Source organism: Pleurodeles waltl, chromosome 7, assembly GCF_031143425.1.
Source record: "Pleurodeles waltl isolate 20211129_DDA chromosome 7, aPleWal1.hap1.20221129, whole genome shotgun sequence".
Taxonomy (NCBI): domain Eukaryota; kingdom Metazoa; phylum Chordata; class Amphibia; order Caudata; family Salamandridae; genus Pleurodeles; species Pleurodeles waltl.
Window position 1 is genome coordinate 133,752,400 of NC_090446.1, and position 13,794 is coordinate 133,766,193.

A 13,794-nucleotide genomic window follows, 5' to 3' on the forward strand; every position below is an offset into this window, starting at 1 on the left:
ATAGCATTGTCTTTCTGTAGGTATCAAGGAAGGGGTGTTTTGCTCTTCTGAAGTATATGTAATGTAAACAACTCAACTTTTACTCTATGTGAAGTAAGATGAGATAGTCGTGGGTAGTTGTAGTATTTCTAGAATGTCCTAAATGCTCAGTGCCTAGCAAAGCTTCAATCTTTAACTCTAAGGATGTGAAGGGAGGGAGCGATTGCAGCTGTGTAGAATCACTGGCAGGTTCTTCTGCACTCATTCCTTATATAGCTCTTACAAGCATCCCAATAGCTTACTTCTCTCCCACGATTAAATGTTCACATTGCGATAGTTGGCAAATATGTTACAAACATTTTGAAGCATGCTGTTTAATAATCAGCTTTCCATATGCAATAAGTCTCCCAGAGTCAAATTAATAAGACAGGCGACTGTCTGGCAGTGTTGTCTTTCTTCAGTGTTTTTGATTAAACCTTTGTTGAACAATAAGTAAACAATTCTTAATACACCACAAAAAGAAAGGAGGGAAAGCGAAGAACAAAATGTGTTTATTGCTCATATTTGCTACAGATGGTCTTTAATTCTGTCGCCTACTCTTCACTCTGTTCTTCACGGTCTTCTGCCTTGTTTTTCCCTATTCTATTTAAGCCTATTTTTCCCAGAGTGTCTCCCTTGCAGTGTGACTGATGTAGGTAGTCCTTGCTGTTGCTGACAGTGTCTCTTTACCTTTCATCTATAGGTACAAACCTCGGGAGAAGCTGCGAATTTCCTTTGGAACTCCAGAATTCCTCGCACCAGAAGTTGTGAATTTTGATTGTGTGTCATTTCCCACTGACATGTGGAGTCTAGGGGTGATAACCTACATGATGTAAGTACAGCTCATGCAAGCATTCAGACTATCTCTCACGACACGTGTCCTCTTTATCCCATTCCGCTTTGGTTTGCTCATAACTGATGTGGCAAAGCTTAGTGAAAGCGGCACAACCTGCACATGTTTGATGCCCCCAAGGCTTCCGCACTACTTGTCATTGCACCTTTCTTAGGCGTGGGCAGGGCAACTGGGAAACAACGCTTCGAAGATTTATCAATTTGATCAAAATAGTTCCCATACTTAGTATTTAAGAACACGACCGTTGCTGGAGGGTTGAGTTGCTGCAGGTTGGAAAGTGAGAAGATGGGTCTCATTTACTGTGAAATGAGAGAATGGGGAAGCAGCTAGAGAAGAAACAAGCCTTTGCTCTAGGATGAATGCTACCTGAAAGAAATGTAAATGTATGCAGGTAGCTAATTTGCAAATCTGGAGGCTAGTGTAGGTTTTAATCACTTGACAGAATCTGGAATGTGTCCTTTTAAAGGCACTAGCTACATAGCTACTAGCTGAATGCACTAGCTACATTCAACGCATTACTAACACACAACTTTTGAAAGCACTGTAAACATATCAACAAAATCGTTTTGCACATTTTGCAACAACCTTTGTGCAATCTATCTTATACTGCGTGTAATACTTTTTAAACTAATGACTGAGTTTACTGTGCTTTCTGTCGCAGGCTTGGACCTCTTAGCATTATAAATAGATGTCACTATTTCTGCAGGGCACTGACCAGGATTCAAATCAGTGATCGCCCAGGTACACCCACAGATATCTGAAGTGATCGCATTAACCAACTGAACTGTCCAACCAGAAAAATGCATTTCCCCCAGATGAATTTAAGTTGCATTTATTTTTCATTTGAGGTGTATGCATTATATTTTGTACGCAGTTACCTGTAGATGAAATGCTAACATAATATTTACAGAATATTTTGTTGGTTTAGCCACGACTATGATCTCACCCACACACTGCTGTCACCTATATATACAGGATCACAGTTCACATGTTTTTCTTTGTGCATTTCGACCATTGCCAAGGAGCAAGATGGGTGCTGGCAGAAAAGTAGTGGAGCCAGAAAAGGGAAAGAGTGGAACATTGAGGAGCAGAGTCAGTGGCAATCAGTCATTGGCCTTCCAGTTCAAACAGTTGTTTTTCCAAAATCTGTCCTGAAACAAATTGACAACAAGGCGAAATTGTACTTTCCTCCGAAATTGCTTATGGGTGGACCTCACACACATTCCTTTAATCTGTAATAATCTTCAATCCCTGTAAATCAGTTCTGTGTCATCCTCTTCACTAATATTTTTTTCTGAGGAACTGAGTAACTGCGGTCCACAAAATTTGCTTTTGGTTGGACCACACAATTCGGATGGATTGAATAGCTCTCAACATTCACTTTACCCGCTAGATCCCACAAATCAATTCCTCATGAATGAAGTAAACTGTAATCTCGCTACAGTTCAATCTCTTTTAGTAATTCTGTAGGCTCACTTTGGTTCAGCGTTCCTTAGTCATTCTGTAGATTTGCTATGGTTCAAGGTCTCTCAGTAATTCTGCAGGTTCGCTACGGTTGAAATTCTCTCAGTAATTCGGCTGGTTCCCAATGGTCCAAGGTCTCTCCGTATTTCTGTAGATTTGCTTTGTTTAAGTGTCTCTAGGAATTTTATAGGTTCGCTATGGTTCCAGGTCTCTCAGTAATTCTCTATGCTGTCCATGGCTGAAGGTCTCCCAGTAATTCTCTTGGTTTCCTTTAAATTAAGTGGCCCTCACAAATATTTTTTCAAATGAATTGAGTAACTATGTGTCCCACATAATCTAATAATCAGTGGACCTCACACAGTTCTGATTTGCCGACTAACTCTCAACATTCATTATACACCAGGTGAACTTCAGAAATAATTTCTGTATGAATGAAGTGACCTCCGTAATGATGGAGGTTTGTGTAGTGAAAACGCAACACAAGAAGAAGTAGGTAAGTACTCCACACAAAAAGAAGCAGGTAAGTACATGCTTTGTGACTAGGTAGACAAATTCAAAAAGAACAGTTGATTGACGGAATGTAGTCCGAATCAAACATTCACCCCCAGTCACAGATCTGGGTTTTATCTATCATTTTATTTGTTCACCATGCCATTCCAGTTTGGGCCCAGCCATATGCAAATCAGCCTTGACCCTGTTCCCAATGGGAACAGTCCAGCCCGAACTGCCAGGCCAGGTCCTCCCTGGACCAGAAACAAGCATCCTGGGACGGGTTTTGGGGTATCACCCCTCTTCAGCCAGGCTAGCTTGAATCTGGTGGCATAGTGAGCATGGGACCCACGTCTGGGCATACCCTTCCCACTTGGGGCAACAAATGCAAAAAGAACAGTTGATGGACGGAATGTAGACCAAATCAAACATTCACCTCCAGGCACAGATCTGGGTTTAATCCATCAGTTTTTTTGCTCACCATGCTATTCCACATTTGCATGTGGCTGGGTCCAAACTAGGGTGGTGTGGTGAGCAGAAAAACAATGGATTAAACCCAGATCTTTGTGACTGGGGCTGAATGGGGCTGAATGTCTGCATTGTTCATCATCTGTTCTTTTTGCGTTTGTCGCCTCAAGTGGGAAGGGTATGCCCAGACGTGGGTCCCGTGCTCACTGCACCACTGGATTGAAGCTAGCCTGGCTGATGAAGGGTGATACCCTGAAATTGATCCTAGGATGCTTGTTTCCACTCCAAAACCGCCTGCAACGCATCCAAAACGCCTCGGCCCGCCTCATCCTCGACGTACCCCGCAACAGCCACATCTCCGCCCACCTGAGACACCTGCATTGGCTCCCAGTCAGCAAAAGGATCACCTTCCGTCTTCTCACCCACGCACACAAAGCCCTCCACAACAAGGGACCGGAATACCTCAACAGACGCCTCAGCTTCTACGTCCCCACCCGCCCCCTCCGCTCCGCTGGCCTCGCACTTGCTGCCGTCCCTCGCACCCGCCGCTCCACGGAGGGTGGGAGATCTTTCTCCTTCCTGGCGGCCAAGACCTGGAACTCCCTCCCCACCAGCCTCAGGACCACCCAGGACCACTCCGCTTTCCGGAGACTCCTAAAGACTTGGCTGCTCGAGCAGCGATAACCCCCCCTTTCCCCCCTAGCGCCTTGAGACCCGCACGGGTGAGTAGCGCGCTTTATAAATGTTAATGATTTGATTTGATTTGAAGAAGGACCTGGCTTGGCAGTTCGAGCTGGACTGTTCCCAGGGGGAACAGGGTCAAGACTGATTTGCATATGGCTGAGTCCAAACTGGGGTGGTGTGGTGAGCAAAAATCTTTGTGACTTGGGGTGAATGTCTGCATTGTTCAGCATTCCGTCTATCATCTGTTCTTTTTGCGTTTGTCACCCCGAGTGGGAAGGGTATGGCCAGTAGTGGGTCCCGTGCTCATTGCGCCACTGGATTCAAGCTAGCCTGGCTGATGGAGGGTGATATCCTTAAATCGGTCCTAGGATGCTTGTTTTCGGTCCAAGGAGGACCTGGCTTGGCAGTGTGGGCTGGACTGTTCCCATGGGGAACAGGGTCAAGACTGATTTGCATATGGCTGGGTCCAAACTTGGGTGGTGTGGTGAGCAAAAAAACGATGGTTTAAACTCAGATCTTTGTGACTGGGGGTGAATGTCTGCATTGTTCAGCATTCCGTCCATCATCTGTTCTTTTTGCGTTGGTGACTAGGTAGAGCACAGATCCTTCACTCTCTCTCTTCTGCTCTCCCAACCACCCAAGGTGCATCTCACTTTCTATCCCAGTGACATAGTAACATTCCCCTGTCTCATGCTCTATACCATGACATTGTTCCATTCCAACTACCCGTTACTACAGTTTGCTAGCGTTCACGGTCTCTCAGTATTTAAACTATTCTCTAGGTTTGCTATAAAATGCTTCTGAGTTGCCCTCACAAATATTATTCCTCAGGAACTGATTCATGGTCTACATTCCCATAAATCACTGCAAGGTAACTACATTCCCCACTAGTTACTTCGGCGTGGACCCCACACATTCTTCTGTGTTTTGGGAGAGGTGGAATGTGGTTTGCGAGGAGCTAAGTATTTATTTATTTGCAGTCTTATATAACGTGAACCAGACCACGAGGAGTATCAGAGCGCTTTACAGAAGCTGAACTGACACAATGCTTCAGCAGAATTACAATTGAGTTTATCCAACAATGAGAGTTTAGAGTCTGGTTAATTGAAGTAAATTAGCCATGGCTTTGCAGTTTGCAGTTTCTAAAAGAGATAGGTTGGGAGATATTTTTTTATAGGAATAGGGTTTTCAGTTCCTTTTTGAAGGAGCTATGCGAGGGATTTTCCTGTTGGAAGGTGGGATGGTATTCCAGATTTTGGGGGCAGCACCTGAGAAGGGTTGCTTTAGAGATTACATTTTCTTGAAGGGAGGGGTTGCCAGACACAATAAGTTGGTGATTCTGAGCAAATGAGAGCCACCTGAAATGGTTAGTTTATTTGAGATAGTTTGGTGAGCCTTCATGAAGGGTTTTGTAGATGATGCAAGCCAGTTTGAAGGTACTCCTTGCTTCAATGGGGAGCCATTTGAGTGAGGTCAGGATAGGGTTGATGTGGTCAAAGCGATTAGTGCCAGATACCAGACAAGCAGCCGAGATGTGGGCTGTCTTCAGTGGGATAGGGTGAATTCTAGAAATGCCTGTAAGTAAGTGGTGGCTGTTATCCAGTTTGGAGTGGACCATTGATTGAACTATTGTTATGAAGTCATCAGTGAGGATTAGTGATTGATCCGTTTGAGAAGTTTGATTTAGAATTGGGCGCTCTTTGCTATAGCATTGATATGTGTGTATAGGTTCAGCTTGGAGTCCTGTGTAAAGCCTGGAGATCTGGCCTTGTCAGCAGCTAGTAGAGTAGAGCCCGGGAGGTCTGAGGAGGCTATCCAAGGCTTTGTGAATGGGTTGCAATGGGGTGGAGAGAATAGGAGCATCTCTGTCTTCTGGGGATTGAGCTTGAGGTGGTGGAGCAACATCCATGATTGTAGGTCTGTGAGAGTTTTCAACAGGTACCTAAGATCTATGGGAGAAGAGACTCCTAGATATAGTTGGTTGTCATCTGCATAGAGATGAAAGAAAAGTGTGGGATGTATTCTCTAGGCAGTTCCTGTGCTCTGTTTAAATTGTTTCTGGCGGGACCATGTGACTGTTCATTCTACGGAGATGAAGAACTCTTTACTTCAATGTAAACTGAACCACAGCAGGCAGAAATGTACTCTAACAACCAAGATAATATTTGTACAATTGATAAATATTGACCCTGTGCAAGCTTGGAAAATACATCACAACTCCTTACTTTTTATCTGGAATATGAATCATTGATGTCTATGCATTTTGTCAGAGAATTACTTTTAACCTGTTCTTCTATCTGCTTGCAGGATTGCTTCTCAGGTCTAGTCAGGATAGTCTTCAGAATTGTACAATTTGATGTGTGTGTGGCTTTTACCTCATTTCCCTTTTGGTTCAACAGTCTCCTTCTCTCTTTTAAGTAAAAGCATGTGAAATGATGGGGCCTGGTGTTTCTTAGCTTATTTGTTGTGCAGCCGTCTATGGAACAAAAGTGTGCCAGGGCTCAGCTAGATTTCCTTTGACTTCTGATTAACACCCTCTGCCTGGACGTTCTGACAAAAACAATTACTCATGATCCTTGAAGTATGACTTTAGAGCCAGTCATGCTGGCAGAGGGAGAAAGAGCTTCGAATTCTTCCATCCCACTTCAGCACTGAATGTACGGTGAGCTTACAACTAGTTGTCAAGGTCGCAGCAGTGAGCATACCTCACTGGGATATGGATCGGCCACTGTTGAAATAATCCCACGCTTCGGCCCCCAACCCATTTTCACCCACTGTGGTAGTTGATTGCCCATGCATTCCCACCAAATGCCAGCACTGAATGTCCATGTAATTAGCAACAGCGTTCTACTGTGCATGCTGAGCACTAGCGCGTGTCTGCCTGGAGCTCAGACTGCTATCTAGACTGATTACTTATTTGGAAATGTATACATTTGGTGTCATGGCTGACCTTTACCAGGCCCCTGTGAATCTGTGGAAAATACTCTTCTCAGTGTGGTGCATATGACAATCTCAGTTTGACATCTGTGTTTGAGCATGCTTCTGGTTGTTCTGCAGTCTGATATTATTTCTATATGGGTCCTGCAGAGTCTAATACCTACACTGAGTAAGCTTCTGGATGCTTTATAGTACGGAATCTGTGTCAAGAGTGCTTCTGTGCGTTCTGGTGTCTATGCCTGGCATGGGGGGAAAGGTGGGAATAGTCTGGAATCCACTCAGAAACAGTATGAATGCTCTACAGCCCGGTATCTATGCTGAGACAGCTTCAGGATACTTTACAGTATCAATTCCAAGCACAGTTTTGGAAACATTTTGTTCTGCTTTCCATTCCGAGCAAGCTTCTCTGTGCCCTCGAGTGTAGTATCTATGCCGAGTGATCTGTGATACTAGCAGCGTCCCTGCCCGTGTTCCTGTTAAGGCCTCGCTCCCCCAACCACAAGCGACCACGCGCTCTATAATGCTCTTTACCCTTGGCCTACACAAAATTCTTTCCTGTACTAGTCTGTCCCAGCCCGGATCCCTACCCAGCACTCTCTCCGTTGTCCCACTCTTGAGTCTATACTGAACACTCTTACATTCGCCAACGTTTTGACCTATACACAGCAGCCTCCTGCAATGTTCCAGTCTTGGATATATACAGAACACTGTTATATGCTTCCCATTCTTGGTCTAAATGCAGCAGTCCTGCATTAGTCCATTCTTCATGTATATGCGGCAGGCTTTCTCCTTCTTGTGTATGCTCATCATAGTCTAGGCACTATACTAAAGTTGTATGTATGAATAATGCTAGTGAGTTGTGAACTCTCACATTGATATACATATTGGCACTGTGAGAGGCAACAGGAGATGCTGGTCTCAGTGACAGGAACTTGGCTAAAGCTAAGTCGACCTCAGTGTTTTGGAAACTATTTGAAAATGAACTGTGTAATCTGCTACCGAGGTGATAAATTATGTTCTATAAATCTCTTGAAGCATAGTTCATCTACTTTGCCTAACCTGACATCTAATACATGTCTCAAATGTGCTGTTTACTTCTGGCCTGAGGCACAAAGACATCATGGCTGAAGCATAAGGTGAACATGCTGCAAATAAACCATCGTCCACACCCTTTCCTTTGGTATAAAACATTCTGTTGTCTATTAAAATGTAACCAGGTAACTGCAGCTAACTGGGCCACAGACTCTTACTTGGCTTGAACGGTCGGTGGGTTAAACCTAATGTAAGTTATGCTAGTACTTTACATTTGATTCAAACCATTAACATTGCTAGTTTGGGGTATTAAACTACACATCTAACCACTTGAGAATATAGATTTCATTCAAAATACTTTGGTGGTTAAAACCAAGTTACGCTGACAAAATGGGGGTATCCTTTTCTCTTCTGTATGTGGTGAATCAATGCCAAGTGTGTAGTTACTTGTATCTCAGCTCATCCTCTAGTAATGTGTGTCATACTTTTAAAACCCCTCAAAACCTGGATTTGGGTCACAAGACCCTGGAGCCACTTTAAGGATAGTCCGAGAGGGGTCATGGATCTCTCTCTACATTTAATTATCACAGGAACTGTAAGTACAAAGTCTACTATAGATGTTACATTGGAAAAACTTTTACCTGTTGGCCTCTTGTGCTGCTGAACTCCTGATTCCTATCTCTTTACTGCCCTTGCTCTCTTCACATAACTGCTCCCGTCTTCTTCCCTCCACGTCAGCCTCATCTCTCCATTGATGGCATCACTGGAGCTCTGACGGAGCTCTACAGTGCAGCTCCACACAAAAAAATGTGTAAAAGCCACGAGATACATAACTCATTGGACAAACAAGCCATTGCCGCCTGAAGACTGGCTAGCACTGCTTACCAAACTGTAGGACAATTTTTGATCGGTCGGGAAATTCAAAGCAATAAATAAAGATGCCTTAAAATTCTGTATTTCTCTTGCCACATCTAAAGAGTTTCAAAGACAGAGGTAAAATGTCAGACTATGTCTTCAGACAAATTTCTGCTTATTAACACAGGAAGTGCTGTTAACAAGCTCCTGTCAGTCCTGGCTCCTCTGCAGTCAGAGAAAGAAAAGTAAAGTGAATAATGTGACACTCTTTCTGGAATACAAGAAGTGTGAAAAGTAAGGCTGTATGATGTCATGTTTCTTTAGCACACAACAAAATGTAAGTAGCTGTAAAGGAACTGTACACGTTCAGCATCCAGGAAAACAAAACTGAAGCATATTTGTTTTGTAATTCTGAAGTGTGATGAAAATAAAAACTTAAATAGGATCAAAACAAATTAAGACATTTAACTTGGTGATTCACTAATGATAAATATTCACTAAAACTTGATCATTTATGCGCAGTACAATTTTATTTGTAAAACCGTGTCTGTGCAAATTTAGTGGCCATTTTAGTGGAACATGTGCTGTCTGTAAACAACAGTGCACTACCACATGATGCTTCAGATACATTAAAAAATCGCCTGCCTTTTGCCTATTAAAGCTAGGTGGGTTGCAAAAGTTTATCATTAAAAAAATTAAGTTGTGGTTCTAAAATGTTTGGGAAGCACTGTTGATAGAATGAATAACACTGACACTCACAGGTACCAGTGTTACCCCTGCTGTGCTAGGTACTTACTTACAAGCACTAACATCTTTACCTTCAGTGTGCCTACACGAACACACACTTTGTATATTCTCTCCAGTCATGATGTATGCACGGCACTCCGTTGCATTGTCCAAGTCTTTACGCAGCAGCCCTGATCTGTTCAAGTCTAGGCCTTTACACGACACACTTACATGCCCAGTATGTACATAGCACTCTAGCTCCAGCAGTCTCCTGCACTGTCCAAGCCTTGTTATATACACACCATTCCACTTCATGGCCCTCAGTTTTATATGGGTAAACAATACTCACCTGCATTTCTCTCAGGCTAGTCTCTATACACTGTACCGTCATGTCTTCTCTCTCACCCTTCCAGTTCACAGCTGATGACTAGGGCTCCGCGTGGGTCTCCCAGAAGAGCCCCAAAGCTTCCTAAACAGATTGCTCAGCCTCCCTGGGTCTCTACAACGTTGACCATGGGAACTCAAGGCACCCTCAACTCTCATGTACCTCCAGAGGGCTCTATGAGGGCCCTCCGCATAGGCCTCGTAGAGCCTGTTGCATGAATGTTTATGCCTCCACATGTCTTCACAGGGTTCCCCATGGGAGCCCAGAAGACTCTCATCTCTTCCTGTACCTCCGCAGGGCTGTGTCAGGACCCTCCGCATAGGCGTCATAGAGCCTGTTGCATGAATGTTTATGCCTCCACATGTCTTCACAGGGTTCCCCATGGGAGCCCAGGAGACTCTCATCTCTTCCTGTACCTCTGCAGGGCTCTGTCATGGCCCATATGCGTGGTAGAGCCTTATGCATCAATGTTTATGCCTCCACATGTCTTCACAGGGTTCCCCATGGGAGCCCAGGAGACTCTCATCTCTTCCTGTGCCTCCGCAGGGCTCTGTCATGGCCCATAGGCGTGGTAGAGCCTGTTGCATGAATGTTTATGCCTCCACATGTATTCACAGGGATCCCCATGGGAGCCCAGGAGACTCATCTCTTCCTGTACCTCCGCAGGGCTCTGTCATGGCCCTCGGCATAGGCGTCGTAGAGCCTGTTGCATGAATGTTTAAGCCTCCACATGTCTTCACAGGATTCCCCATGGGAGCCAGGAGACTCTCATCTCTTCCTTTACCTCCGCAGGGCTCTGTCATGGCCCTCAGCATAGGCGTCGTAGAGCCTGATGCATCAATGTTTATGTCTCCACATGTCTTCACAGGGTTCACCATGGGAGCCAGGAGACTCTCATCTCTTTCTGTTCCTTCGCAGGGCTCTGTCATGGCCCTCCGCATAGCCGTGGTAGAGCCTGTTGCATCAATGTTTATGCCTATACATGTCTTCACAGGGTTCCCCATGGAAGCCCAGGAGACTCTTATCTCTTCCTGTACCTTCACAGGGCTCTGTGAGGGCCCTCCGCATAGGCGTGGTAGAGCCTGTTGCATCAATGTTTATGCCTCCACAAGTCTTCACAGGGTTCCCCATGGGAGCCCAGGGGACTCTCATCTCTTCCTGTACCTTCGCAGGGCTCTGTCATGGCCCATAGGCGTGGTAGAGCCTGTTGCATGAATGTTTCTGCCTCCACATGTCTTCACAGGGTTCCCCATGGGAGCCCAGGAGACTCTCATCTCTTCCTGTACCTCCGCAGGGCTCTGTCATGGCCCTCCGCATAGGCGAGGAGAGCCTGTTGCATGAATGTTTATGCCTCCACATGTCTTCACAGGGTTCCCCATGAGAGCCCAGGGGACTCTCATCTCTTCCTGTACCTTCGCAGGGCTCTGTCATGGCCCATAGGCGTGGTAGAGCCTGTTGCATGAATGTTTATGCCTTCATATGTCTTTACAGGGTTCCCCATGGGAGCCAGGAGACTCTCATCTCTTCCTGTACCTCCGCAGGGCTCTGTCATGGCCCTCCGCATAGGCGAGGAGAGGCTATTGCAGGAATGTTTATGCCTTCACATGTCTTCACAGAGTTCCCCATGGGAGCCAGGAGACTCTCATCTCTTCCTGTACCTCCGCAGGGCTCTGTCATGGCCTTCGGCATAGGCGTGGTAGAGCCTGTTGCATGAATGTTTATGCCTCCACATGTCTTTGCAGTGTTCCCCATGGGAGCCCAGGAGAGTCTCATCTCTTCCTGTACCTTTGCAAGGCTCTGTCATGGCCCATAGGCGTGGTAGAGCCTGTTGCATGAATGTTTATGCCTACATATGTCTTCACAGGGTTCCCCATGGGAGCCCAGGGGACTCTCATCTCTTCCTGTACCTCCGCAGGGCTCTGTCATGGCCCATAGGCGTGGTGGGGCCTGTTGCATGAATGTTTATGCCTCTACATGTCTTCACAGGGTTCCCCATGGGAGCCCAGGAGACTCTCATCTCTTCCTGTACCTTCGCAGGGCTCTGTGAGGGCCCTATACATAGGCGTGGTAGAGCCTGTTGCATCAATGTTTGTGCCTCCACATGTCTTCACCGGGTTCCCCATGGGAGCCCAGGAGACTCATCTCTTCCTGTACCTCCACAGGGCTCTGTGAGGGCCCTCCGCATTGGCGTGGTAGAGCCTGTTGCATCAATGTGTGTGCCTCTACATGTCTTCACAGGGTTCCCCATGGGAGCCCAGGAGACTCTCATCTCTTCCTGTACCTTCACAGGGCTCTGTGAGGGCCCTCTGCATAGGCGTGGTAGAGCCTGTTGCATCAATGTTTATGCCTCTACATGTCTTCACAGGGTTCCCCATGGAAGCCCAGGAGACTCTCATCTCTTCCTGTACCTTTGCAGGGCTCTGTGAGGGCCCTCCGCATAGGCGTGGTAGAGCCTGTTGCATCAATGTTTATGCCTCTACATGTCTTCACAAGGTTCCTCATGGAAGCCCAGGAGACTCATCTCTTCCTGTACCTTTTCAGGGCTCTGTCATGGCCCTCCGCATAGGCGTGGTAGAGCCTGTTGCATCAATGTTTATGCCTCTACATGTCTTCACAGGGTTCCCCATGGAAGCCCAGGAGACTCTCATCTCTTCCTGTACCTTCGCAGGGCTCTGTCATGGCCCTCCGCATAGGCATGGTAGAGCCTGTTGCATCAATGTTTGTGCCTCCACATGTCTTCACAGGGTTCCCCATGAGACCCCAGGAGACTCTCATCTCTTCCTGTACCTTCGCAGGGCTCTGTCATGGCCCTCCGCATAGGCATGGTAGAGCCTGTTGCATCAATGTTTGTGCCTCCACATGTCTTCACAGGGTTCCCCATGGGACCCCAGGAGACTCTCATCTCTTCCTGTGCCTCCACGGGTCTCTCTCACCGTTCAGAGCCGTGTGGTCACCTGTTGTCCTTTTGTGCCCTCACAGAGCCCACCCCATGGACTGTTTCCCTTCACATATTTGTGCTTTGCTTGCTTGCACCCTCTTGGCAAGGGCTTGTTTTTCCAGTCCTTCCCTCCTGGCTCTCACCTTGCTGCTGCCTTCGGTTACATGCTCATCACCGTCACTAGCGTGAAATCCTATCTTGATAAAATGGCTCCTCTTGGCTGCCTCTCCCTTCCGTCTCCATTTCTGTGGCTCAGCGGCTTAGCCATGACCTTACACTCAGCTGGATTCCAGCCAGGTTCGCTCCAGGGTTTCAGAGCAGAGAAGCATCTATTAATGCCAACTCTCACCATCTTTTCTACCAAAATGTGCTTGTACCCTGTGCAGTGGTTTTCACTTGGAACCATTAAAGCTTGGCCTGGGAGTTTACGTGCCGTGTGTGCTGTATGCAAATGTGAACCCAGCGCCTCTAATCAAAAGTGACCCCAGCAAAATGAAAAGGCACTGCAACGATCGTCGTGCATCTGTTCCACATGTCTGCACCGTAGCCCGACACATTTATTCCTAATATCCCCGGAGTGCCAGCTGTAGTGTTATGGTAAATGCTATAATCCCCAGTACAGCAAATTCACTGCTGAATCTGTCAACGCAAATGCATATTTCTAGTTATGGGATTATTTTTTACAATCCCATGTAATTCACTGCTTTAGCACTTGGTTCAGTTGAGGGGAAACTCCTGAGCACTCGCTCCTTGTAAACAACCTGCAGCCCTCTCTCTACCCCACATGCACAGATGTAGGCGGACTCTACCCAGGGTCAGGATTTAGAGCCTCAATGGTCAACGGGTGCATTTTCAATCTTACCCAATGAAAAATGTCAACCATACTAACAAAGTATATTACACATTTTCATGAAAAAAGAACCATTAAAAACTCAGTGCAACAAG

At 46.1% G+C, this 13,794-nt stretch overlaps 1 protein-coding gene across 1 annotated transcript in view; it reads left to right on the forward strand.

Annotated features, from left to right (window-relative positions):
* The window catches only part of MYLK2 (myosin light chain kinase 2), a 130,876-nt gene that overhangs the window by 86,052 nt on the left and 31,030 nt on the right, over positions 1–13,794 (forward strand). Inside the window, exon 10 of the mRNA XM_069243366.1 lies at positions 722–850. Within this exon, the coding sequence (XP_069099467.1) occupies positions 722–850 (129 nt within the window). The remainder of the gene's footprint in view (positions 1–721; positions 851–13,794) is intronic.